Consider the following 26874-nt stretch of genomic DNA (forward strand, 5'->3'; position numbering starts at 1 on the left):
TATGTGCCCAGGCCCCAAAATTCCCTTTTTAAGCCTTAACCCAGGGAGGTTTTACTACCCCAGCTAGAAACCACCACTTGCAAGATTCCAGGTGTGCAGACCAAGTGGCCAAGAACTGTGACGTAAGCCTAGAAGAAACAGCTTTTGACACGGGGCAGCTGTGGGCAACGGAACTGGACTTTTAAGAACAGATGGATCTAGTTCAAATCCTAGTTACTAGCTCTGTGCATTTGAACTACAGTTACTTAAACTCTCTAAGCCTAAACTTCTTCATACGTTTCCTAAGGTTAAGATGACAAACAAGAGCTTAAGAAAACCGTAGCACACAGAAGCATTCAACAGCTATCAGCTTACGCTCCCCTCGTTTCCTTCTTCCTTTCTGGGAAGTGGCTAGGACGTTAGGCTAGGCTCTTCTGTTTTCAGCAGGTTGTCTATACAGCTGCATGAAGGAAGGCCATGTGAGCTGGTTCTCCTAGCTACTCCCTTGCTACAAACCCAAGAGTATCTACAGACTGTTCAGCCGGGGCGGGAGGCAGACCCCACTTAACGGTGCCAGCTTACGGCTGGGGTGCAGGGCATGGCTTTGTCTACACAGGAGACGAAACCCACGGTCTTTGGGGAAATGGCCCTGTGGGTCTCCAGCCTGGAAAGTGGGAAACAGGGAAGGGGCGGATAGTGAGTGTGAGCGAGTACCTCCGTGAGAAGTGGCGGCAGGTGTAGGGCTGAGGGTGCTCTGGGGGAGGGGACGGCGTGCAGGGCTCTATACCAGGGGCCCCACGCACCTAAAGGTCTCTGAGCCTTGCTTTCATCACCCATAAAAACAGAGCAAACCACACCGGCACCAAACTCCACGCTGTTGGATGATTAGATCAGATACCCAAGGAGATAGTTCATAAACACTCCCTTTCGCACAGGAGGAAGGACACAAAGGCCTCCAGAGAGACCAACACATTCATAGGACTGCCTTATAGAAAACAGACTTGGAGAGATTTAATAGATGCAAAAAAACACAGGATTGTCACCAGGGTTGGTCGGATCACACAAGCTGCTCTCGAGGCACACAGAGTGGAACAAATAACAAAATGGACTTTTTCTGCATGTGGTCGGCTGATGACTTAAAAATTTATCTAAGAGGGTAAAAGCCAACTGGTTCTTAGGGTCGTATTCCATGGCGAAGAAATGAGCAACAAAGCGGTGAGAGTGGGTAAAGGCAGCCCGCGGCTTCTCAAGACAAGAAAAACGAGGCGTTTTGTTTAAACAATGAGACAGATGCCGAGAACATCACCTGCAGAGCCCACTGGGGGACGTGGGGCTGTAGAGGCTGTGCCAGAAGCGCCACCTGGCCAAGACAGTCCCTGGCAGTACCAGGTAGTCAGCCCTCCACTGAGCTCTGGGAAGACCTGATAGCGGGCTTAGGACAGGGGTGGCCCACGTGGAAGGACAGAGGGACACAGGGCTCGAGGATGCTGTAGGAAGAGAAATATCAAAACGGGGCAGAAGTCATGCCCATCTTTTTCTATGGCTTTCTTTTTGGCTCCCTGAAGAGATAGGCGTTTGAGACCTGAGAGCAAGGGAGAGCTCTGGAGAGCATCCTAAGGGAGGGAAGGCTGCTGGCCCTGAGGAAAGCCCAGTGCTGGCTGAGGGGAAGATGCAGAACATCTGGGGCCGGGAACAACTTCAGCAGGACTCAGGCAGCTGAGCCCAGACCTGAGAGAGTCAAAAGACAATAAAAAAAAAGCCAAAAAGAGAGGAACGGATGTGACCCTTACGGGGCTGAGGTATCAAAAAGACAGCTACAGCCAAGTTCCAGGGCATGGCCATGCCAGGGGCTGTCCTGAGCAAAGGACCACACTCCCCTCCTCCATGAGAGCCCTCAGCAGTACTTGAAGGCCAGGAACCTGAGCTCCAAGGAGACTCCCTAGGCCTCCCAAGGCAGCCGCTTTAATTGAAGGTGGCCACATCCCTGAAGTCCTCAGCAGCTGCTTTGATGAAGAGCTTGCAGATGCCCGTATACTCCTGCTCAGAACAGCCCATGGGCGAAACGTGGGTGGCTGTTTACAGTCATGATGAGCTTCCTGCCTGCCTACCCGGGGGTTCCTCCTAGTCCTGGGTGGAACACACAATGGAGGACATGCTTGACCAGAGGGAAATAAGGTGCTGATGGTGCCTCAGGCACTTGGTGTAGACAAGGAGGCCGCCCCACAGGCCTCAATAGTGAAACACATTCAGTCTGTTGTTCTCATCCAGGCCCAGTTGCAGTAAGTTCGAAGTGGCTGTTGGTTTGGGCGCTGAGAAGAGCTGTCTGGTCACAAAGTGAAGGAAAACTAGATGGCTGAGCACGTCCAGGTGGGTGCTAAGAACAGGTCAAAGGCCCAACAGGATGCTCCTCAGACTTCAGAGGCCTGTGGCGGAGCACAGCCAGTCGGCCAGTACAACAGGAAGGGACAAGGGTTTGGGGACCAGCTAAAAGGATACACCTTGGGGTCATTCTTGAAATGTTCTAGCCACTTCCGGTTAGACTCGATCATGCTCTGGACGCTGACGCTGTCCATCTTGGGAACTCGAGAATGGGAATGCTGCAGGAGGTGGAGCTGCTCACTGGGGAAAAGAAGAAGAGCTTAGAGAGTGAGAGAGGGAGAGCAGGCAGGAAGTGGGCTGGTGTGAGTAGCAGAGTCAAGCACCTCCCCCCTCCTCCTCTCACTGGCCCACCAGTGTCCCTGTAAGGCCTCCAGCAATTCAAAAGTCCTCCTCTGGTCCCCAGAAGGAAGGTAGTGACTGCCCTCCAACCCCTTTCTGGGCACTTGATGCAGAATCTACCCAGGACCTTCACATCTGTCTGTCCTCAGCCAATCAGTCAGCTCAAATACTTACACAATGCCAGCTCTCGGGCTGACCCAGAGAGCAGACATGGCTGCGGGATTTACACTTAGGGCTGGGGTTGGGAGGAGAGAATATTTGGCAGGGAGTAAGATGAATAAGAAATGAATAGCTGGACTAAATAATCGCCTGTCTGTCTCCCCATGGGGCGTCCCCTTATTCCAGATGTTGCTCAGCAAGCACTGGAGAAGAGGCCATAGGAATCAGACAAAGACCAACGGCAAAGACGGGCCAGACCCCACGGCTAGTGGGGCCCTGGGAAGAGCTGGGTCTCCCCTCAGGCTCATGTCTTCTCACAGACCCAGCAGACAACATCTGTAGAGCTAGTCAGACATGCCCCTCCTCACACCCCTGAACTTCAGCAGCAGGGTTTGACTATTCGCTTGCTCAGACGGAGGCAGGACGCAGATGACTCTGGACTGGAGACCTGCCTGAGTCCCTGGTACCCCTCCCCAGGGAGGTCCATACACTGAGGCTCTTGACTGAGAGGCTCACCTTACGGACACATAGCCCAGCTTGTTCTCCAGTGGGGGAGGGCAGCTGCTAAGCAACGGGATGCCAGCTGCAACAGCAAGGAGTGCGAGAGCAGTCGTCAGACTCAGAGAGCCACTCCCATGCTCACCACCCGCGCCTCCTGCAGTCCCAGAAAAGGAAGTCCCCAGAACAAACAATGGCAGGCAAAGTTTCTGTGCTGAAGGTAACAGATGGGTGACAGACTATGATGCTAAAAACCTAATTTTCAATTTGGGCTGGGGCAGAAAATGTTGTTACATGTTTCCTCAAATGGCTGCCTTTATGACTTGTGTTCCTCAACAGGGGGTGGACTAAAGGAGGAGACTGGACAGAAGCAGAGCAGAAGTCAGGGTCAAGGGGTCATAGGCAGAGTCAACACCTGGTATCTGACTCTGGAGCTCACTACTAAACCCCACTGAGTCTCAACTTTACTAGTCTATAAAATGGACACAAATAATTACTACCTCAGAGAACGACAATACAGACTAAAGAGGTGTGTGTGTGTGTGTGTGTGTGTGTGTGTGTGTGTGTGTGTCATCGTGTACTGTATTAATGACAGGCATTAGGGTGACAACAATGACGGGTTTTGATTCTGCCTGACTCTAGCTCCGCACAGTGCAGGCTCGCTGTACAATATCCCAGCACAGACCCTCTGGCTGTAAGGCCACAACAAGGTCTTCCTTCACCAGGGCCCCACTGACAAAGCCAATGACCAAAAATGGGGAGGGAGGTAATGGGAGGCAAAGGCAAAAGAAAGGATGGTTATGAAAGAGGGCATAAGGGCAGAGGAGAGAGGTGGGAGGGCTCCGCCCAGAAACCAGGTGCACGGGGGAGTGGGGACCTACAAGGGAAATACTTGCGCCACTTCTCCAACAGGAAGTCGTCCACGGTTTGCGAGGAGGAGGAGAGCCTGGTGCCCTGTCCCGGGTCCCAGGCCCACTGGGTGGACGTGGGTGTGGCAGACGATGAGGACGAGGATTTGGTCAGGAGGGAGTAGGCTGGGGTAGGGGCGTTCTTGGAGGACCGAAGCGAGGAGGTGAGGAGCGGAGGTGGGGGTGGGCTGCTGAGGACCTGTGGAGGCGGCTGGGAGTTGAGGCTGCCCAGCACGCTCAACACACCATTCAGCTCACTGCTGATCCGCTGAAGGGAACTGCTCAGGTAGTGGATCTTGTTGGGATCAGCGGAGCTTGGGGTCAGGGTGACTGAAAGAGGCAGATGGTAGGAAGGATTCAGGATCGAGCTGGCACTTGAGTATCCTACTACTGCAGATAACACGTAAAGACCTTATGGGAGGACAAAGGATGGGTGCAGGGCTTCTGTGTCCCCGAAGGGGCCCAAGGACATAGACAAAAGGAAGAACAAGGTCCTTGACCCAAGCACAGGCCAGAGCAGCCAAGAGTGGGGGGCTGCAGGGATCCTTGGCCCCTTCATCCACCATGCTGCAGACCCAGGGATGACGATGTACCTCATCCAGGCTTGCTGCAGGGCTTGGAGGAGGAGGCTAGAATGGCCCCACATTCCTCCTTCTCCACAACACTGGGCTTCACTTCACCTCTCCCTCCCAGGCTTCCTTGTGTGACACCACTCACTATGAGGCAGGGGGCAGGACTCAGAGCTCTCACTGCTCAAGTCTTCCATGTCACTGAGATCAAAGGTCACCTTCTTGATAGAGGATCCTTTCAGAGTGTCCTCATCAGAGACCTGACAGGTAGAAGTGACCATTAGCACTGTCCCTTCCCGTGTGATTTTGCTCCGCCTGCCTTGTGGTGAGAGAGGACTGAGGTCTGATGAGGTGGTTCTTCTGAGGTCCAAGGTTCTATAGGCACCCCAAAAAGGTACCCACAAAGTCTGCCTCAGAAGAGGGGCTAAGCTAAGAGAACTCAACTGCCTGTGAAGCAGTCCATAGGGCGCCCCCCAGGACCAGCAGAACCCCATCATCCACCCCAAAACTGGCCATTTGAATATCTCTGCTCCCAAACCAAAACCTGGGGCATGGAGATTTCACACAGTCTCAGGGAAGGAAGAGACACCCTGAAGCCACACTTGGTCACACTTCTCCTGGAACCATGCAGGAATAACAGGGCTAGTCCCCAATTCTGTGACATTCACCAAGAATGCTGTGACCAAGCAGCAGATGCTCCAAGGATGTCTTGAACCATCGGCACAGACATCAGCTTCTCAGATATTTCAACAGAGCCAATGCCTCTGTTATCTCGGCCAAGAGCCTGAGCACTAGCGATCCAGCTCTCCCTAATCCAGGCCTAGAGGAGGGAGGGAGGGGCCACACCAGGCTGTGTGGCCACAGGGTGACACCTCTTCCTGTAGAGAAGATTCCAGTTGGTTCAGCTTCTCTTCTTTCTTCTTCAGCAGGTCATGGCCTTTCCTCATGGCTGACTTCATCTCATCCAGGTGCCTGGTCTCCTGTGGCCAGGGAGGAAGGGGAGGATAAAAGTTCAGCACGGAGTCCCGGCTCTGGTATTTGTTGGCTGGGTGGTTGTAAACACATCCCTTAACTCTCAGGCCGGCTGCTCATCTGAGAGAATGGCTTTTCCCTCAGACCCTGAGAACTAACAAGACAGTGTGTTACGTGAGGAACACTATGCCCACAGATGCTAAGTTCTCAAGCTGTGGGCCAAACGGTTACCATCACTCTGTTAACCCTTGCCACCACCAAAAGAAATACAGCACAGCAGTGAAGGTGCCCAGGGAGAGAAGGGAGCCCATCCTTGTGTCTGCAAGCCTCTTGCTATCTGTTGCTCACAGGCCAGGCATCCAGGCCTCAGAGCATCAGTCCCTCACCAGTTCTGGCACCATCAGAGTTCTAAGCGTTCAGACATGTTCCAGGGGAACCCGTGCTATTGAGGCCTCGATTGATACACAAATCTGTAACATCATGTAACAATGGCATCTCTGTCTTTTCATTGCGAATCAGACTGTCAGAGAAGCCAGCCAGGGGAGCTACTCAACCTTGCACTGAGTGTATCTACAGATCTTCCGTCTCCAGAATACCAAAGGGTAAAGAAGAGCATTGGATTTGAAATGTTTTAGACATTGGTCGTATCTTTCGTGTAGGACATGGCAATAGCAATACAGGTTGAGTATCCCATTTCCAAATTGCTTGGCCTCAGAAACATCTGAGATTTTGTAGTTTTCAGATTTGGGAATATCTGCATAGACTTTACTGCTTGAATTGATTTGGGGGTTAGGGACCCTCAACCTGTATCCTCATTCATTAAAGATGATTACTATGAAGATAAAATAATTTATTATTAGAGAAGGTGTTTACACATGATATACGGCCACAATTAGGCAAGTGACTCCCAGAGCCCGCGTGGTCCATCTCAGGGTTCCCAAAATGCTCAGCTGAGGAAAGCTAGCCCCCTCAGATCTCCCAATACAGACTAGCAGGCCCTCCTCTAGGCTCCTAACCTCATCCAAGTTCTTGCACACACTGTCCAGGATCTTGGTGCCTGGGAGGTCTTCATCCACCCCCTGGGCATTAGCCAGCTCGCGGCGCCAATGCTGCTGGGCGGCTTTCAGTGCCGTCTGTCGCCTCCGCATGGAGCGTGTCTGGCGCACCAGGAACTCCTTTGCACTCCGGACAGCTACACCCTCAGCAGAGAGGAAGTGCCGGACACTGTGGGGCAGGAGGGAGTAGGGAAGGGAAACCAAAGACTACACTGAGCCACGGGGCCACTTCCCCAGCACATGTCCACGTGAACATACACAGGAGCTGCTGGACTGGGACTTGGATATCACCATTAAGTACCTAGAGTGTGTGGCACGTAGGGTCAATAGCTCACAGATACTCTGTGGATCGTGCCTGGGGCCTGTACTCAGATAACTAGATACTCCTTGAGATCTGACCTTCAATTAGAGGCCAGCAGGTACCAGCATGCTGTGTTAAAAGTCACCAAGCGTAGGATATTGGCTTAGTAGTCTTCCATCCCGGGGCCATGCCTTGAACCAAGCCCCACTTGAAGGTCATTGTCATCTCACCTCTGATATAAGCACTCTCCCACGGCACAAAATGGGTTGGGGAAACTCACCTGTCCATGGCCAGGTTGATCTCTTCCTTGCTCTGCGAGAGGGAAGAGGACACCTCCTGGGTCTCATTCTGGAAACACATAAGAGAAAAGGCCATATGAGTGCAGTAAAGGCCAACAACAGCTCACAGGCTGAAGGAATCCTGAAGCCCTGCCCCGTGTCCTAGCCACAGAAACAGCTCTGCCAGCCCCCAGGTGCTCTTCACATATATGCACCATCTGAGTGATGGAGAGTGTGGAGAAAGAGACTAAGAAAAGGAGGCTAGATCCAAAACAAAGCACAGCCAAGTTCCTCTCCAAATGTCCAACCCCTACCATCACTCCCAGGCCTCAGCCCCTCGCTCACTGTGCCAAGGGATTTCCTCAGGTCCTCAATGTGGAGATCTGGCTCCAAATGTGGGGATGCATTATTCTCAGCTGCCAGTTCTTTAAACATGTCTTGTTTCCTTTGGACTTCAGCCTCTAGGCTACTGTGGTGAGGAAGAGAGCAGGAGGCAGAGCTGTGAGGCTGGCACACTCACTCTCATTCCCACAGGGCAGGGCTGGGGTGTGGACACCAGAACCCAGAATCCTCTCTTTCTCATAGCCTCGGCATTCCATTCCCTACCAAGTGCAGCAGGACTGTGCTGGCTGCTTCTGTCTGGGCTCCAAACTGGGCCCTCTCCCTGTGGATGTCCATGATGACATGGGTCCCAAAGCAGCAGAGGGCAGAGGTCCGGGGGAAGAGGTGGCCACTAGCCAGGAGCAGAGTGTCCACACTACCTCAGGTGCTTCTGCAGCCTCTGACTTTGTGCCTGCAACAGATCCACCTGGGACTCCAGCTCCACCCGCCGGACACGCAGGTCATCGATGACCCTCCGCAGCTGCCGCTTTGACTCCACCAGGTGGGTATGCTCTTTCTTTGCCTCTTCCAGGTGCTGACGGGTGGCTGTGGCTTCCTGGGGCACCGATGCCGTGGGGAGAAGGTGAGGTGCAGGCAGTATCAGAGGTGTGGGAGACAGAAAACAAGGGAAACCTGGAGCCATTGAAGCCACTGTCTCTAGGATCTGGGGTCTGCAGGCTCCTGATCCCCCACCAGAGCCCCACTCCCCAAGGATTGAAAGTCAGGTCCACTGGGTAACATGATAGTGGCCAACACAGTCTTAGAACCCCAGAGACCCGGACAGGACAGGTAAACAGATGGCGGGGGACAAACAAGAGAGAAAGGGTGGGCAGACAGACCTCCTTCTCCAGAGCAGCCTGCCTCTGCGCATCCAGAAGCAGCTGCTTCTCTTTCCGCATGTTCTCTTCCTGGAGGGAGACAAGCCCTGGGCTGACTGCAGACCCCAAGACTGAGGTAGAGCCTGCCCTCTGTGCTCAAACCCCCTCCCCAAGGCAAGGTAGATCCAGCCTCGGCCTCCCTCACCTGGGCATCCAGCTGAGCCAATCTGGCCTTGACATCTTTAGTTCTGGCTGCAAGTTCCACCTCTAAATCCTGTAATTTCCTTTCCTGGCCGAAGTATGGTAGAGAGAAAGACATAGGTGTAGAAAGGGTGAAAGGTTATTAGCTGAAGGATAGGAGAAAGATCCAGAACCCAACATGCCACACCCCAAGCGCTAAGCTGGCCTCAGGCTTGTTCCCTCTTTCCCTGTCCTTACAGCCTTCCAGTGTATACATGCCACATCTTGTTGATCCCCAGTGGGGCAAGGAGACATGAACCTGTCCACCCTAGAGATGTAAATGGGCTGACCTCTCCTTTCCAATACTGGGGCTACTCCCAGGCTCAGAAAACAAAGGAACAAAGATACCCTGAAGTGTAGGCATAACCAGCGTGAGATCCTATTCCTGAAGGTGCCAGAATCTCTGCCCTGCAACTCTTGGATCAGCACCCAAGACTTCCTGCCCTGCAATGGAAGTCTCTAAGTACTGCCCCGACTCCCAGGCCCTCACTTGATCCCGGTGCCGCCGCCTTAGGTCCTCAAGCTGCTGGTCCTGCTCCTGCCTCAAGTTCTCCAGCTCTCTCTCGTGGGCCCTTCGCAGACGCTCCAGCTCTCCAGTCAGGTGCCCCAGGAGGTCAGCGCGCTGCTTTCTTTCCTGAAAAGATCATGGGGCTACCTGTGGGACCCTACAGTAGCTCCTAACACCCCAAAATCAGTTTCTCCAACTGCTGTGTTAGATCAAATAGACTGATGAGGGTCACTATCAGCCCCCCAGATTTTGTCCTGAGGCTGCGGTTTCTGCCCTGGAAGATTCCAGTCACCGGAGCAGGAGCCCGGAGGTCTCCCAGAGGACTGAATTGTACTACAGTCACACTGCTACTGGGCCACTATCTAGCCCCAACGGGAACAAGCCAAGTTGAGTTGGGGTCCACTCAAGTCATGGAACATCCCCACCTCCAGATGGGTAACGAGATGGTTGCTATTACTGCCTGTCAAGTTGATAGAGCCTGGAGTCACCAAGGAGTCAGGCTCTGGGCATGTCTGTGAGGGATTTTTTAGACTGGGGTAGCAGAGGTGGGAAGACTCATCCTAAACATGAACAGCACCACTCCACGGGCTGAGGTCTCAGACCACCTAAAACAAAACTGAAGGGGCTGGAGAGATGGCTCAGAGGTTAAGAGCATTGCCTGCTCTTCCAAAGGTCCTGAGTTCAATTCCCAGCAACCATATGGTGGCTCACAACCATCTGTAAGGAGGTCTGGTGCCCTCTTCTGGCCTGCAGGCATACACACAGATAGAATATTGTATACATAATAAATAAACATTTAAAAAAAAACAAAAAACAAAAAAAAAAAAACTGAAGCTGAGGATCAGCACTCATCCCTCTGCTCCTGACTGTGGACGCAATGTGGCCAACTGCATCATGCTTCTGCCGCCATGCCTGCCCCACCACAATAAGAGGATAATTTCACACGGGGCCAGAAAAAACCTTCCTTCCTTGAGTTGTCTTTGCCAAGTAGTTTGTCACATCAACAACATTAAAAAAGTAACTAATCTAGGCAGATAATCTACAGCTATTGTTGGGCTCTTGTCTCCTTCTTGCTGTCCTGAAATCCCATGCGCCCTGGGGGCGTGGCTTCGGGAGTGACTAAAACTGAAAGCTGTGTAGTCAGACAGCTTGGGAAGGTGGCCTAAATTCCCCGGGTCTCCAAAATGAAGATGATGGCGTGCACATTTCCCAAGGCTGCCGTGAGGACTGAATGCAGGAGGGTGGCTAAGGAGCTCAAAGTAGTGCCTGGTACCTGGTAAAGGCTTGGTAGCGTCAGTAATCATTACCATTTAAACAAAGTGCGGTCACTGTGGGGGAAGAAGCACCCCTCATTGGGAAACGGGGGAGGGGCTTTCTCATGCTTCAGTGGTAAAATAGAACAATGACCTTGTCTTTGCAGGATGCCAGAGAAGTAAGTCTCCTCTGACCTTTTCCAGATCTCCCCCTCCCCATACTTGCAGCTGAGAAGAACAGCAATTGGTGTGCCTGTGTCTACATTTGCTGGAGAGGGAGGCGACTAAGCTACCTCAGCTTCGTATCGCTCTCTGGCTTCAGCCATCGCTTGCCGGTGCTCCTCCTTCATCTTGTCCATCTTCCTCTCATGTTCCCTCTCTACCTCCTGGCGCTTGTCTCGAAGGAGGCTGCTAAGCTGGAAGGGGGACAGAAGGAACACAGCTTCACAGACTGAGAGTGCCGAGGCCTGGAGACCTGAAGGTCTTACACATGAACTGTCCCCAATACGCACAGAGCACCAAAGCACGTGTGTGTTGAACTATGACCACTAGCCCTTCCTACAGGCACACGGGGGCCTAGAAGCACCAAAGGTCCTGGTTTTGAAGGAGTGGAGGCCACTCAGACTAGACAGCCCAGAAGACCTTAGTAGAGCTAACACAGACCAGCACTCACCTCTTGCTCATACTCAGTCACCTGATGAAACTTCTGGTGAGCTCTCTGCTCTACCCACACAAGGCTCTCCTGTAACTGGGCCTCCTCTTTCTGCTGAGCCCCCTCTATCTTCTTCTGGAGGTTGGAGACCACCTAAGGAGATACCAGCACATACACCAGAATGTGGCCCTCAGAAGTGGAGCCTTTATACAGGGACTCACTGCCAGAGATTAGGCACCCATCCCAGCATCCTGAGGGGAGAGGAAACTCACTCCCTACTGGCTAAGGGTGGGGCTGAATTCCTGTGCCACCCAGCATGAAGGGGTCTGAGGGTCCAGGCTCTGCCCCCTCAGACCAGACCATGCTCTTCTCACCTCTCGGTGTTTGGCCTCCAGTGAGGAACAGAGCCGCTCCAGCTCAGCACTGTGCTCCTTCTCCAGGTCTGCCACTGCCTGGAGAGAAGCAGAGGGACTGTGAGAAGCAGGGAAGGGCGCTGGCCAGGCACTGACCAAGGGAAGCCAGGGTTCAGAGGACCACCTTGCTCTGTGTAAAGAAGAGGCCAAGGAGAATCACAAGGACACTTTTGTTTAAAATAACTCAGCCCCTATAGTCTATAGCTGACAGAGAGGTAGAACAAGGCCAGCATAGAGGCCTTTCAGTAAACCTCAGGTCACCGCTACCACACGGACCCTGAGCAAGCCCACAGGTACATACACAAACCCACGGTCACCATTCTACACAGACCCTGAGCAAGCCCACCGGTACATACACAAACCCACGGTCACCACTTCCACATGACCCTGAGCAAGCCCACAGATACATACACAAACCCACGGTCACCACTTCCACATGACCCTGAGCAAGCCCACAGGTACATACATAAACCCACAGTCACCACTTCCACATGACCCTGAGCAAGCCCACAGGTACATACACAAACCCACGGTCACCACTTCCACATGACCCTGAGCAAGCCCACAGGTACATATACAAACCCACAGTCACCATTCCACACCAACCCTGAGCAAGCCCACAGGTACATACACAAACCCACAGTCACCATTCCACACCAACCCTGAGCAAGCCCACAGGTACATACACAAACCCACGGTCACCGTTCTACACAGACCCTGAGCAAGCCCACAGGTACATACACAAACCCACAGTCACCACTTCCACATGACCCTGAGCAAGCAAACAGGTACATACACAAACCCACAGTCACCACTTCCACATGACCCTGAGCAAGCCCACAGGTACATACACAAACCCACAGTCACCACTTCCACATGACCCTGAGCAAGCCCACAGGTACATACACAAACCCACAGTCACCACTTCCACATGACCCTGAGCAAGCCCACAGGTACATACACAAACCCACGGTCACCACTTCCACATGACCCTGAGCAAGCCCACAGGTACATACACAAACCCACATATATGAGAATATGAGGCAGTCAGGCCAGATGGAGGTCAAAGTAGACTCTGGGAACCTGATCTAGATCATCAGGTGTCTAACTACCAAAGCTCTCGCCAAAAGCAAAGTTCTGTGTGGCCCAATACTGGGAGTTTAATTTGGAGGCTGACGTGATGCTGGGAGGAGAAATGAGGCGAGGGGAGAACCTGTGCAATGCTTTGTCCCTTATTCCAGAGCAGTCGGGGAAAGGAGCCACTGCGGCCGCCTACAGCGACAGGGACAGCACCAGCACCGTCATGTCAAGCCCTCTTCTGGCCACAGCTCCTCCATAGCAAAAGCTCCCCAAATCCACAGGACACTTCCCTGGACAGCTGCTGCAGAGACCAGGGAGAGCATCTGCCCTGAGTAGAGCGAGTCCACATAAGGGACGCAGGGAGTCAGCTCCCCTGCCTGCACCCCAACCTGGAGCGAGCCCCTCTCATACTCTGCACACTGTGTCAAGGGAGCAGATTTGATTTGGCTCATTCACCTCTTTCCTCTCCCCTTCCAGCTGCTCCCTCAGCTGCCGCAGAGCCACCTCCTTCTCGGCCTCCTTCTCCGCCTTCAGGGCGGCCTGGGCACTCCTCTCCTCGGCCTCCAGCTGTTCCCTCAGCTGCTCCAGCATCCTCCTGCTTTTCTGTTCCAAACTGGCTCTTTCGGCCTTCTGGAGGGTCTCTGCTTCTTCTCGAAGCCTCTGGAGGGCAGCCTGTTGCTCAGCTCTGGGCAGACAGAATGGAATGGTTAAAGCCCCGGGCACTCAGGTCACTGCCCCAGGCCAGGCAGCCCCCAGTGTAGACTCACCTAATTTGGTTCTCAAATGCTTCTGTACTGGACTGCACCTGGGCCCGGAGGCGGGCCAGCCTCTGGCTTTCTTCCTCTCTTATCCGAGTCTCCTCTTCCTCCTCTTCTGCCGCAGCAGCTTTCTGCAGCTGTGCCTTCAGGAGGCTGAGGGAAAAGGAAAGATATAGGCTGGTGAGAGTGACCACCGAAGTCTTTCTTGGACTCAGGATCCATGCAATTCAGCCTCCCCACAAACCACGCTCAGTACTACACATCAGTCAATGTCTCATCCATGCTGGTTCCTCATGAACCTAACTTCCATCTACCCTTGCCACGGGAAACAAAAGGCAGGCTGCTTGGTCCAAGGTTCCCCTCCACCTACAGGTTATCCTCCTGGACAAGGTATTCACTCAAAGAAGGTTATAGCCAACCTCACCCTTTCGTCAGTAGACTCTATCCTGGGCACACCAAATGCATCAAATCTCCATATCTCTGCCCTTTTCTTTGCCCCTTGACTATTGCTCATGCTGGTCCTTCAGCCAAAATTCCATTTTTCTATCTGACAAAATCCTATTCGCTGCCCAACAGGCAAGTTCATCAATTCACCTTTCCCCTTACAATCTGCATGCAGACCTTTCTCAGCGCAAGCTGCCCTGTACCGTGCATCACGGTACCTCGTAACTAATCTGTTCCATCTGCTTTCCTTGCAAGACAGGGAATTTCTTCAGAATAAGAATCCTGCCTCTTGCCAGGCAATGGTGGTGCATGTCTTTAATCCTAGCAGTTGGGAGGCAGATGCAGGTGGACCTCTGAGTTTGAGGTCAGCCTGGTCTACAGAGTGAGTTTCAGGACAGCCAGGGCTACACAGAGAAACCATGTCTCAAAAAACTTAAAAAAAAAAAAATCCTGCCTCTTTTTGGGGAAAAGGAAAGGTCTCCTTTAGTCTAGGCTGGCTTCACATTCCCTATGTAGCCAAAAGTGACCTTACCTCCTGATCCTTCTGCCTTCACCTCCCAAGAGCCTGGGATCACAGGCTTACACTACCACATCTGACTGATACTGTCTTCTGTATCAAGCACAGAATACAGTAACAGATATAAAATGCTGTTCCATCAGTGTGTTGGGTTTGTGTAATATCACCTAGTCCCAAACTATGAGCAAGCCTTACATGTCCACGAGAGGCATCTTATCTGACCAGTGATATCCCTCATTTCACCTGAAGCAAATATACCTCTACTTTTACAAATGAGATCTTTTTTTTTTGGGGGGGGGGGCTCCTCACATAGATCCCACAAGACTAGTGGATGTGTGCAGTGCACTCAGAAAGTTCAACCCTAAGGAAAACATGATTCAAAAGACCAGTGAATTCCAGAGACAAAGCAGACTTGGGATTATTTCCTATTTCAAGTTATTTATATTGCTCTCTTCCTCTGTGGTAAGGGGGCAAAATGTGAGCAAAGTACAAATCCTTCCTTTTGGACTCCAGAACCCTTTTTTTCCATGGCAAAATTTACCATGAATGTCAGGCTGATGGGGAACTGAGAGCAACCCAAGCTCTCCTTTCACACCTAACAAAAGGGCAAGACCGGCTGTCTTCTCGTCAGTGGTGAGGAGGAGGATCCACAGCCAAGAAAGTTTGTGTGGAAAGGGAAACCAGAGTCCCCTGAAGAACAGCTTCAAGGAAAGCGCTCTTACCCACAGAGAAATCACTTAGTTATTACTGGCTAAAACTATTCATTTCTACCCATTATCAAAACAAGAAATGCCATTTAAGGAGCAACTAGCATGTTCTAGGCCCTGAGACAGACAGCTCCGGCACCCTGGTCTCCACAAGCTTAGAGCCCTTAGGAGCCACCCTCGGGCTGGAGGTGCTGTACTCTAAGGGAAGCCATTGGCTGCACCCTGACCTTTAGCTGGCCGGAAGAGAATATAACTCGTGGACACAAGAAGATGTGACAGAGGGTGGAGCCTGGGACAGGGAGCCTGTGCTGGGCTAATGAGAGGTTGAACCTGACCTCCCACCATTAAGGTGATGGTTATCTGTTTTGTTTCCTCAAAATTAGGCATAGATTTGCGATCTATGGTCTAAAAATAATAACTTTCAACCGCTCCTGGACATTCTGTCTAAAGGGACAAGCCTTGGCATTAAACTGTCAGCAAAGAACATTCACATGTTTCTGAAGAGGCCTGGCCGAGGGCTATGACACGCTGCTTTTTACCTTCTTGGTAGCCATTCACCCCTTTCTTCTGAGCAGAACCCTGCTTTTACTCCAGGGCAGAAAGACTAGCTGAAGGACCACCTCTCCAGTCTCGCTTGTTACCAAAGGAGCCAGGCCAGAGATGTTTTCCCTGGGCACTCAATGCAATACCAACAGAAGTTTCTGGGAAAGGTTTCTAGGAGCTACTTTGGTGAGATTGTAGGCGTCCCAGATAGGTCAGCACAGAAAAAGGGTGTCCCTCCTTCCCCACACCCCTGCCCTGGGAGGAAGAAGACCTGAGGGATTTCTCCTTCTGTTGGTAAAGCCGTTGCACCTCCTCCTCCTCTTCTCGCCACAGCCTTTCTTCCAGCTGCTTCTGCCTCTCTTTCTTCAACTCCAGCAGCCGCCTCTGGTTTTCCTTCAGTTCCTGGGTCACTGCCTCTTCTGTGGCCTTCAGTATAGCCTCTGAGAACTGCTTTTGGGGAGCTGCAGGCTCTGTGGTTTGCCTGCATAGGGAAAGGGGCAGCTTACCACTACAGTGTTAGAGCCCACAAGATCCAAAAGCTACAGAATATCACACCAAAACTCTAATGGGGAGCCCCCAGACAGGTCATACAGGGGCTGGCAGTAAGACACAGTGAGCATCCGTCCTATGGAATAAGCCTGGACTGGATAAGATCCAGGATCCTAGGAGGGGGACAGCTCCTAACAGCCTTGGGAGGTTGTGGCCTGAGGGGTGGCTTCTGGCAGGGCAGAGATGGAAAGTCTGTCCCTCACGGGCTCTCCCCTGGGGTGGCGCAATCCTGCCTCCATGTCCCTACTATAGCTCGGTCTACCACTTAAGGCTCATTTCAGAAATAGGTCCCCGAGTCTGTTCTCTGCCTCCCAAATCAAGCAGAGGCCAAGGCCACGTAGAAGAACCGCAGAAGAAGCTACAAAGTTCCCTGCCTTGCTGCCAAAGGAGCCGGGTGCTTTCTGGGCCAAATGCGATGGAAAGCTGTCATCAGCTCATGGTTACGCTAATGTTTGGAACTGGTGAGAAACTGAGTCAACTGAGTGCACAGAGGACTGTATGTCTAGACAGTCATGAAGAGTATCAGGATAAAGTATTTTCCTTCCTTCAAAGCCAGGCGGCACGCGCACTCCCGGGTGCCTAAGCCTCACATTCCAATACCTATTGGCACAGAAACACTCCTTGCACAGTGCTCAGGCACTACACACTGGCTGTGGCTCAATTCAGCAGGAGCATGTGGGCAGGACCTGAAGCCAAGAACCACTTGAGAGTCAACCAGGGGAGCCAGCCCCTCAACTGAGAGCCCTAAAACCCCTCCCTCCAGCTCAGCGGTGTAGCAGATGGAAGAAGGCAGCAGGAGGGGACAGATCAAAACGGCAGAAGAGTACGGGGTGAAGAACCCAACTGCAGCCCGCAGATACTAGTGAGAAAAAGACAGAAAATACAGTCAAGACCGATCCTTCCCTATTTCTAAAGTCAGAACTCAGAAAATAAGCCTAAGCCACGCTCTCAGTTCTCTCCTCCCAACTCTGTCCCCTCCCTCCTTCCACAGCCAGCTGATGCAGATACAGCAACATGGATGCTCTCTCCTCTGAGAATATTGCCCTCCACAAGGGCCTCCCCTCCCAGCTCTCTGCCTCATCAACCCTCCAACTCATTTCCAACCTTGGCAGAAAGCATCTTTTCCCAGCGACAGTACCTTTTAATGTCTGTCTCCCTTGTGGGCTGCATAGCTGTGTGTAGCCCTAGGGACAGATGCTGTAGGAAGATGGGACATCAGACCACACCAGTGAGCCTGCCTGCGCACCTGACGCATAGGCAACTGAGCCTGTTTCCTGCCTCCCTGGTTTAAAGACTTGGTTATCCTGAACACCTTGCTTAGGTCTAAAGCACTGAATGATGCCTGAAAGAGCCGACAGCAAGCTGAGGGCTCAGAAAGAAGAGGTGGGTCTGGTTTCTAGGCCAACCGCTCAGGTATCAACCTCTGTAAGACCCAGTTTCCAGTCACGGGAGGCAAGGCAGGCTGGACACTAAGTAACTCAGAGATACACAGGGATAAGCAAGGGTGGGAAGGCAGGGAGGGTGAGGCAGTCCCCTGGAACGTTCCTAGAAGTGAGGGTACTTCTGCTAAGCTAGAGAGTCAGATACCCGGACTCTCTGCAGCAGTACTGGAATTGAAATTGAATCTTGCATATGTTAGACAAATAAACACTCTACCACAGAGCACACAGCCAGCCAGTGGCTTAGATCCATTTACTATCCCACAAATGTTAATAAAAGATGCAGGTGATGACGTCTACAGCCTAACCCTTCGGACTCAGCTGCCTGATACAAAACTCCTGCACCACTCTGAAAAACAACCGATTCCCATTGGAAAAGACTCAAGGAAAGAAAAGCAGGTGCGGCCTAAGGGTGGGGCACACTGAGTCTAGGGGGCCAAACGTCTGGAAACCCAAGGAGGGACAGCATCATTGAGACAGGAAGAAACATGAAGTGGGGGCACTGGGCAGGCACCATGTCTGGAGAAGAGCTAAGCCGAGCTTCTGGCCTCCCCACAGAGGGCCTGGGACCATCCCCTGACCTCTACCTAGCTTCCTCTCTCACACTCAGCTCCTGTCCTTGTGAACAATGCCCTGATTCACTGTGTCAGTCTCCTAGGAGACCTGAGAAAGCCAGGTTCGTCACTGCACGATAGCTCACCGTCTGAAAAAAATGTGGTTGCTGCATGCCCACGTGACTCCGGCAGGGTTAGGATGATGAGAAGCCATGAGATAATGAGCTCATTGACCTGGGTAGCTCTCAGTGAGTCACCAGCAGAAAAACTGTCTGCTCAACAACCCTGGGCCCTTTGCACCCCTCATTCACTCGGGGAGAGCCTGGCACAGCTACCTCAGGCCTAAAGCCAAAAGTCAGGGCTCTCGGGAGCAAGTCTGCTCACTGTGTGACTCGCCAGCAAGACCCTCCCCACCTCGAGCCCATATCTCCTTTCTAAAACATTCCACATCTGTTTTAGTGAAAACTCGTGCTTCGTGGTTCCCGTTAATGAGCCGCACGGTTCCCCTCACCCACGCTCGGACCTGGCAAGGATCAGTGGTTAGTGGAGCCCTCAAAGCTGCATATGGAGCACCAAGGATGAACCATCCTTCACTCCACTCCCGCCACCACTCAAGGGGAACGGGCACTCAAGCAGTCCACACACTGGAAGACAGAACAAACACATAAAACTGGCCCTTACACCTCTGAAGAGACAGATGAGGTGGGGCTGACTGCCACCTTTTCCTCAGGCTCCTCAGCCTCTTGCTGCCCAAGACCCAGCTCTTCAGCCTGGGAGTGCTTCTCCTCAGACATCTCAGAGAAAGCAGGCAGGCTCAGGACCTGCTCCCTTGCAAGCAATAAAGAAGCAGCTGTGTTAGAGCCGGTTAGGAAGGGAAGGGCTCGGCTTACAGCCTATTCGGGGTTAAAGAGCTGTGGGAAGACATGGAGGGCAGCCCCAGGGAAACTTGCCTGCCTCATTCCCCAATCCCCCTCTGTCCCAGCCACTTGAAGAGAAGACTAAACTTTCCCACCCGCATGGGAAGAGAGATGGTCCCATCACCCAGAAAGCACTACACACAGCAGGTGTTCAGTGGATGCTGCTGATTGGACTTTGCTACAGCTCAGCTTCCCCTGCGGCTCATTCCAACTCTATGAATCTTTTTTTAAAATATTTATTTATTTATTATGTATATAATAGTCTGTCTGTGTGTATGTCCAAAGGCCAGAAGAGGGCACCAGACCCCATTACAGATGGTTGTGAGCCACCATGTGGTTGCTGGGAATTGAACTCAGGACCTTTGGAAGAGCAGGCAATGCTCTTAACCTCTGAGCCATCTCTCCAGCCCCCCAACTGTATGAATCTTAAGACAACATCTTCCTTTTGCCAGGAGAACAGAGGCACTGGCAAATACACCCTGGGCTCTAGACCAGGCTGGGACAGAAAGGTCCTCCCATCTGGCTTCAGGAGACCCAGGGGCCCTGCACTGCCCTCTGGCTGGGCTTGGGACAAAACAGTGCTCCAGGCTTAGCCTGCGTGAGACTAGAGGTGGGCTAATGCCTGCTGGGGAAATGCAGATGAGCAAGGAGCTGCAAGGGAGGGGTCCCTAGCAGGAATGCAGTGGCCAGGATAATAGCAGTCTGCCCTGGCAGGAGGAGGAACACTCTTATTCAAGCATTCCCATGGCTCCCCCATCAAGCTGGCTACCCTAGTTTCAGCTGTAGATTGAGAACTTCGAAGAAGCAGATTCACCACCCCACCCCGACCCTGACCGGTACCCCGGTTTCTGCTGTTCTGCCACTGCTACTCTGGCTGCAGTGTCTACAACCATTCTCATCCCTGTCTCTGTTCTTCACTATTACAATGACACGCGGAGGGGCCACCACCCTCAGGGACCCGTCTTCCTCAGCCTTACCTCTGAAGGGGGGCCAGTGGGGTGGCTACAGAGCCCTTTCCAGGCTCTTCTGCTTCCTTCCACTCAGGCTGCCCCTTCGGGGTCTGCAGAGGTCCTTCCTCCACAGCCTGGCTATGCAGGGTTCTCTGGAGCTGTTCCCTTGACAGAAATGGAGAACAATAACCTGGTCAGGGTGGCCAGAGGAGCAGGGTCAGGCCATCACTCGGAAAGCAAGAAGAGAATGTGTGTGGTAAAAAGCGTGCACCAGTCCCTCCTCATCTGGACAGGGGTCACTGCACACCTACAGAGGCTTTAGACATAGTGGTCACACACGCAGCCCGACAGCCTCCCCCTCAGCTCCCTCCTGCAGGGTTACAGCTGGATTTGCCTGGTCCAACAGCTGGAACACCTTTACTTGTATGTCTACCCTCAGAATTCACTATCACCGGGAGGGATGAAAAAAATTAAGGGAAAATGGAGAAAGAAAGTCCTGAAGAGATGGCTCAGTGGTTCAGAGCATCTGTACTGCTCTTCCAAGAACCTGAGTTCGATTTCCAGCACCCGTGTTAGATGGATCAGAACTGCCTGTAATTCCAGCTCCAGGACATCCTACACCTCTGGCTTCTGTGGGCACTCATATTCATGAGAGCACATACATGCACACACAGAGGCACACACAGAGACTTATACATAAACACACACTTAAAATCAAATAAAAAAATTTCAGTGGGCAAGGATAGGTTGGAGAGATGACTCAGTGAAAAAGAGTACTTGTTCTTGCAGAAGACTTGGGTTCAATCCCCAGCACTCACATGGCAGATCACAACCATCTGTAACTCCAGTTCCAGAGGACCCAATACCCTCGGGCTCCAGGTACACAGTCATACATCCAGAAAAAAAAAAAATCACACACATAAAATAAAACTAAAAAATAAAAATAAATGGGGAAAGGTAATGCCAGACTCAAGTGGTCAGAAGGTAGCCAGAGCAGGAAGCATCACTGAATACACAAAGAAGGAAGAGTACAGACCACTTTCTCAGATCCAAGAAGCCATGACTACTACCCTTCATTTTGCTGGGTGGTAGCCCTCCTCCTTTTACGGGATGAGACCAGGGGAGCTGAGGAAGAGGTTGTCCTGCTGCATGTGTGACCGCTATGTGTGACACACATGCACAATTATGGGTGTGTTGTGTGTGTGAGAGACAGAAAGTCTGCACAGTCATCTCTACGTCACAGTACCCCCCCCCCCTCTCTCTCCCCACCTCTGCCATCACAGGAAGAACCCTGGCTCAGAATGCAGTGCTTCAGTCCCTAAGAACATGGCTCTCCAGACATCCAAAAGACCACTTCAGCCCTGGCTCACGACCAGACACTCACAGCTTAATCCAGCGTAATCAGCCCAAACCAATAAAGAGGACAGAGCCCTGGACTCACCAAAGGGCCATGTGCAAAGTCCTGCCAAGTGACACTTCACACTCCTGTCACATCCCACCCCCACCCCCACCCCATATACACACACACACTCGTACTGCCATCCAGCCGGGTCACCATCTGTCTTCCAGCAAGGGCATACTAAACCAATGCCAACCATAAGGACCAGGAATTTTACCCAAGCCCACACCACCCTGATGTCCCTGGGACAGCCTCCCACTGTACCTCTCAGAGACTTGGGAATGCTTGCTCTGTGGCTCAGCTCTGCTGGACTGGCTGTCATCTCGTTCTTGGCCTAACCCCTGGGCCTGTAGACAAGAAGTCAGGGAGAAATGAATTAGAGGGCTATGCACTGTGAGGGTCTCTTATCCTGAGTCAGACACTCAGGATAGGGGCACTATGGTACGTCTGGAGAGGCAAGGACACTGAGACACAGAACATGTCTGTCTGCTGTAGAATGCAGTTTCCTAAGCTCTAGCTAAGTCCCTGGCTCACAGCTGGAACAGGAGATAAATATAGTCACTACACACACAAACAGGAGCCAGAGGTGGGGCTGAAAAGGACCCAAGAGCCTAGCCCGCTGCCTAGAGCCTGAACTGCTAGCTGCAAGGAGAAGGCAAGGATCTCCATGGACACCCAAATTCACTGAGGCCTGGCTCATCAGGGCTGGTGGCATAGGGGTGCCAAAATAAAATAGGCTGACCAAAGGCAGTGGGCAAGCACACCAGAAAGAAGGAATTCTGAAGCACCAGAATTTAGGTGGGAAAAGGGAGGCTATGCCCCAAACTGGAGGGTGCCTGACTTTGGGGGAGGGCAGCGGCCTTCCTTCCACTGCTCCATTCTAGGACACGAGCTCCATAAGGAAACAATGAGCCCCCTGCCCCATAGTCTGCTATTATAGCATCTGTTTGAAAATAAACTCTCAGACGCTCAAATCTTATTTTACATCTTGGGTATCTAGGCAAATTTAGCAAGTTGGTTCAAAAAAAAAGGGGGGAGGCAATTTCTGATGATTTCAAATATTTCCTAAAGAAATGCAGTGGTGATGTCAGTTTGGGATCCACTCTTTGTTCCAGAACGTCCTGCCTCAAGCGACTCCTATACTATAACATGGTAAAGCTTGGCTCCCAGGTAAGGGTAAAATGTCCTACATATGAACCTAACTTCTGCCAAGGAAGCCAGGCCACAACACCAGTTCCTGCTCTCCCATCTTCTCCCTTAGCCAAGAAAAGCTCTGCAACAGCCCCACTCTAGGGGTGGCCCTCCTGACAGGAGCAGCGTCTGCTCTGGGACTCAGAGGTCACTGGGAGAGGTAGGGAAGGACAGACCACTTTGTCTTCCCCAGTGGGGTCCCAGCCCTCTGCATCCCTCACACGCATTCTCCTCTGGCAGCCTGAACCAGAATTTGATCTGACTGTCATCTGGGTAGGAAAGGAAGGCCAAGGCTTACATGCAAACCCAGCTCCCCCAAATTACATGAAAACTAGCAATGCCACCTGTGAGTACGTTTCAGAGCCTGAAGCAGAAGGGCTCCCTGCCAGGGCTGCCACTCTTCATTGCATCAGCCTGGGCAGAGCCTGCACACAGTGACAGGCAAGCACACCCTCCCCAGCCCAAATCAGTCCCCTCTAGTGTTCCACTTACCACGAATCTTCCCCGCAAACCACCCGCGTGCAATCATCCCCTGCTCTCACTTTTTCAAAGAAAATGATCGCACAGACCAACTGCACATCACAAACTAAAATCTAAGTAACGAAACAGGGTGACTGCAATGAAAGCTCAAAAGGAGCCCATGGTCACAAAAATCTCCGGGACCGTGAGGCTACAGAGGCGGACTGGAGCTGGCCACAGACACATCATTCGTCTGCCCCCTTCTTGCTTCACATCCTGTACTTCTGCAACAAACCGAAGCAGCTTTCTGACAGAGAAGGGATAACCTGGGGAAAGCCGGACAGTGGGCCTTCAGGAGAGCTTTACTTCTCCCTAGAGTTTTTGCCCCAGAAAAGGAAGAGGACCCCAACAGGGGACGGACGTGGTGGCACTCTTGGAAAGCAGAGCAAAACAAGCATTTAGCAAGGCTAAGCCTCTAACCCAACACTTCTCAGGACCCCAGGACCCCAGCCTTACCTAAGCCCCTGAGTTTTGTTTTTAAGATCTAGTCCCAAGGTGGAAGCAGGAGGATTGCAAGTCTAAGACAAGCCTGAGTAGCTTACATGGTTTTATTTTTATAAGGGCAGGGACCAGGGTGCTGAGACAGCTAAGTGGTAGAACACATCTAGCATATACAAAGCCCTATATTCAATGCCCAGTAATGGAAGGGGGAATTATTATCTTGACAGTGATGATAGCTTCAAAGGAATACATATGGCAAAATGTATCAAATTTTTCCCTGTAGATATGCAGTTTATTATACGTCACTGACATCTGTTTTCTTCCGGTGCTGGGGATGGAATCAGGGTTTCACATATGCTAGGTAAGTGCTCTACCACTAAGCTACATCCCTAGTCCTCAAAATAATTCAGAGATGGACACAACTTAAGGTAGTGTAATTCTAAAGCCCTCCCTGTTCCTAGCCTTGGGAAAGATGAGAGCACAGGAAATAGGGCTAGAGCCCCAGAGGACCACAGAGAAGACTGCACCTATGGTTCTGTCCATGCTGGGAAGCGGCTGCAGCTCCATTCTTCCATACCCTGAGAACAGGAGGCAGCCACAGGCTGGGCCCTGCTGGACGCACTGCCAGACAGTCAGCCAGGGTATCTAGTACCACCCGCAATCCAACATGACGGCTGAAGTATGAACTAGACCTTCCTCTGTCGGACTGGTTGCCAGCAGGTAGTAGCTGCTGAGAACTAAAACCAAGCCAATCACTGACCCTGATCTATACCAAATTGGAGCAGCCAGAAGGACTACTGGTCTCATTAGGGCTCAGGTGAGCCCAGAAATCTTCTGTAAAGCTCCCAAGTAAGTCAGGTAGCATGGAGGCTTTGGAACACAGTGGCTGAACCCACCCTGCCCTATGGAGCTAGCGGCTTTCCTACCCACTTGTTATCAGAGGAACCTGACAGTGCACCTGCTCCAAGCCCTCCCTACCTAACCCTACCTGCCCTTCTCCATGCCTTCGTATCCTCAGCACTGCAAACAGGGGGTACCCAAAGTCTAGCAAAGACCTGGTAACTGGGTAGTCACCCAGGAAGGCACCAGTCAGACCCGAGAGAAGCATGTGGGGGCTCAATTGCAGTCTGAAAACACTACCTTGTATGCACCAGCACATGCTAGGACAAACACACCAGCACACACCAGGCTGGGTTCCTATTAAGCATCCTCTTGCTTTACCCAATATATTCCCAGCCACTCAAACCAGTTGCTCCCTAAAACCTATGAGACCACGTGCCAGAATCCCTCTTCTAGAAGCCCACAAAAGAGAAAAACGACTGCCCTGACTTAAGCCCCTTTTAGGGCAGCATCTGTGTTTCAGACACCTCTGTATCTTCCTGAGTGGAGACCGGCTTCCATAGCAGAAAGAGGGGACACGTCACCTCCTCCAAGCAGGCACCAGCACTGGGCCTTAGAGCATAAAGAAGAGAATGCAGGGGCCAAGGGGAAAGCAGCAAGGCTGGCAGAGCAGTCACGAGGTGCAGCGTGTGCAGACGGCTAAGGCGAGTTGTAGACCCAGCTGCTAGGTGGCAAAGCCGGCAGGGATGGGTGGGCGGGTGGTTAACTCTCGGCTGCCATATGAATGAATGGACCCGTGGCAGGGCAGGAATGTCTAATGCAGAGCAGCGACAAAGCAGTCATGGCCAGAAGCCCCATCAGAGGAAAGTGTCTGGAGAGAGAGGATATCCAAAGTCCACACTAGTGGGCAGGAATCGTTTATGGGTCGCCCCTAAAAGTAGCTACCAGAGAAAGTGAGGCCCTAGCCTAGCCCCCCCAGACTCACCTCCAGGTGGGCTCTACCCAAGACCGGAGAAAGCATGTCACCATCCAGCAGGTGCTCTGAGATCTGATTGCGACATCCAAAGTCCTAGAGATGGTGGAGATGAGAAAATCAGCCTTGCCCTTGTCAGGGAGAGTGCCCGCCAGCCTCTCAGGAAGGCCAGCCTCTCAGGAAGGTGTGCACTGTGTCCTAGGCATCGAGCTCAGCACTAGGACACCTAATTAGGCTCTCAAAGCAGGCAAGAAGACAAGAGAAGCAGAGGCAAACATTCCCTGTAGACAATAAGTGGAGAGTGTGAAGATTTACTGTAGAAGTCTTCTGATTTTTCTATATATTGGGTATTTTCATAGAATAGTTATAGACAAAAACAACGCTACAAGACTGAAATGCTTATGCCCTCATGAATGCAGCTATGGGGTGTGGAGGACATGAAATTCGGCCCAGGACAAAAAGCTGGCAAGAAGGGGGCTGCAGGTCAGATGAGCCCCGGGCCTGCCTCTCCTATGACACATGTTGTACCGCATGGCTGTCACAGCTGTCTCTTCCTCCCCACCCATCCCATCCCCAAGCAGGGCAGGAGAAGGTCAGCAAACCCACACCCCCGAGTGAGGTTTGGTGGGCTCCCTCCTTCCTTCTTTACACAGAGGTGGCCCTCTTTCTCTAGGCAATGGGATTCATTAGCATTGTCCAGAGTACTCTTGGGAGATGCGGCAGGTGCCCACACCAAGCCAGATTCTTCACTGCCCTTTGGCTGCCACAGGACCACACCATACCCCTTTTGAGCCAAAGATCCTGCTGGGCTAAGTGAAGGACTCTTATCTACAGTATTCAAATGGGGACAGTTCTGTCATCCCTGATGGATGGGGGGATGCCCAGAAAAGGTCTGGTCCTGCTGTTTCCAGCTGACGGGCACAGCAGCACACGGTGGCAGCTTTGGAGAGACCAGACCACTTATTTCCAAGAGTTCAGTGAAACAGGTATCCATCACTGTCAAGTGTTTAGTTGGTTAAGTAGGCTTTTTGTTGCTTTGTTTTAGGATTTGGATGGGTTTTGTTTTGTTCAGGTTTTGCCAATAATGGATTTTGTTTTTGTGGGCTTTTGTTTTGGTTTTGCGTATTTGTTTTGATTTTTTTTTTTTACCTTTATAGCCTTTCTAGTTTGTGGGGTTTTCTTGGATTTTGATCTTTTCCCTTCAGTTTGATTTCTACTTCTATCTAATGCAGCTGCCATCTGCTTCTGAAGCCCGTGGCTCAGTGTGGGGCCACAGCACTCAGCTGTCTAACTCTTCTGCACCCCTCCTGTCTGCTCTGCTCATCCCTGACCCTCTTCCACTAATCCCTTC

The 26874-nt window shown here is 52.0% G+C and overlaps 1 protein-coding gene across 5 annotated transcripts in view; it reads right to left on the bottom strand.

Moving 5' to 3' along the window:
- Positions 1 to 961: 961 nt before the first annotated feature.
- The window catches only part of Cep164 (centrosomal protein 164), a 66377-nt gene continuing 40464 nt past the window's right edge, over positions 962 to 26874 (bottom strand). For 4 of the 5 annotated variants that reach the window (XM_041638688.1, XM_041638686.1, XM_041638684.1 and 1 more), the window contains 23 exons: positions 25536 to 25619; positions 21824 to 21906; positions 20188 to 20325; positions 18975 to 19121; positions 16023 to 16232; positions 13550 to 13693; positions 13239 to 13467; positions 11664 to 11741; positions 11311 to 11442; positions 10931 to 11053; positions 9367 to 9510; positions 8842 to 8925; positions 8658 to 8726; positions 8199 to 8374; positions 7783 to 7906; positions 7440 to 7507; positions 6820 to 7027; positions 5704 to 5811; positions 4980 to 5091; positions 4236 to 4592; positions 3373 to 3439; positions 2476 to 2598; positions 962 to 2302 (listed from right to left, as the gene is read on the bottom strand). In XM_041638688.1, coding sequence (XP_041494622.1) covers positions 2209 to 2302; positions 2476 to 2598; positions 3373 to 3439; positions 4236 to 4592; positions 4980 to 5091; positions 5704 to 5811; positions 6820 to 7027; positions 7440 to 7507; positions 7783 to 7906; positions 8199 to 8374; positions 8658 to 8726; positions 8842 to 8925; positions 9367 to 9510; positions 10931 to 11053; positions 11311 to 11442; positions 11664 to 11741; positions 13239 to 13467; positions 13550 to 13693; positions 16023 to 16232; positions 18975 to 19121; positions 20188 to 20325; positions 21824 to 21906; positions 25536 to 25619 — 3102 coding nt within the window. In that variant the 3' untranslated portion in view covers positions 962 to 2208. The remainder of the gene's footprint in view (positions 2303 to 2475; positions 2599 to 3372; positions 3440 to 4235; positions 4593 to 4979; positions 5092 to 5703; positions 5812 to 6819; positions 7028 to 7439; positions 7508 to 7782; positions 7907 to 8198; positions 8375 to 8657; positions 8727 to 8841; positions 8926 to 9366; positions 9511 to 10930; positions 11054 to 11310; positions 11443 to 11663; positions 11742 to 13238; positions 13468 to 13549; positions 13694 to 16022; positions 16233 to 18974; positions 19122 to 20187; positions 20326 to 21823; positions 21907 to 25535; positions 25620 to 26874) is intronic. The other variant, XM_041638687.1, reaches the window with a different exon arrangement.

This window comes from Microtus oregoni, unplaced genomic scaffold, assembly GCF_018167655.1.
Source record: "Microtus oregoni isolate MIOR12 unplaced genomic scaffold, Mior012 000055F_ref0000237, whole genome shotgun sequence".
Lineage (NCBI taxonomy): Eukaryota > Metazoa > Chordata > Mammalia > Rodentia > Cricetidae > Microtus > Microtus oregoni.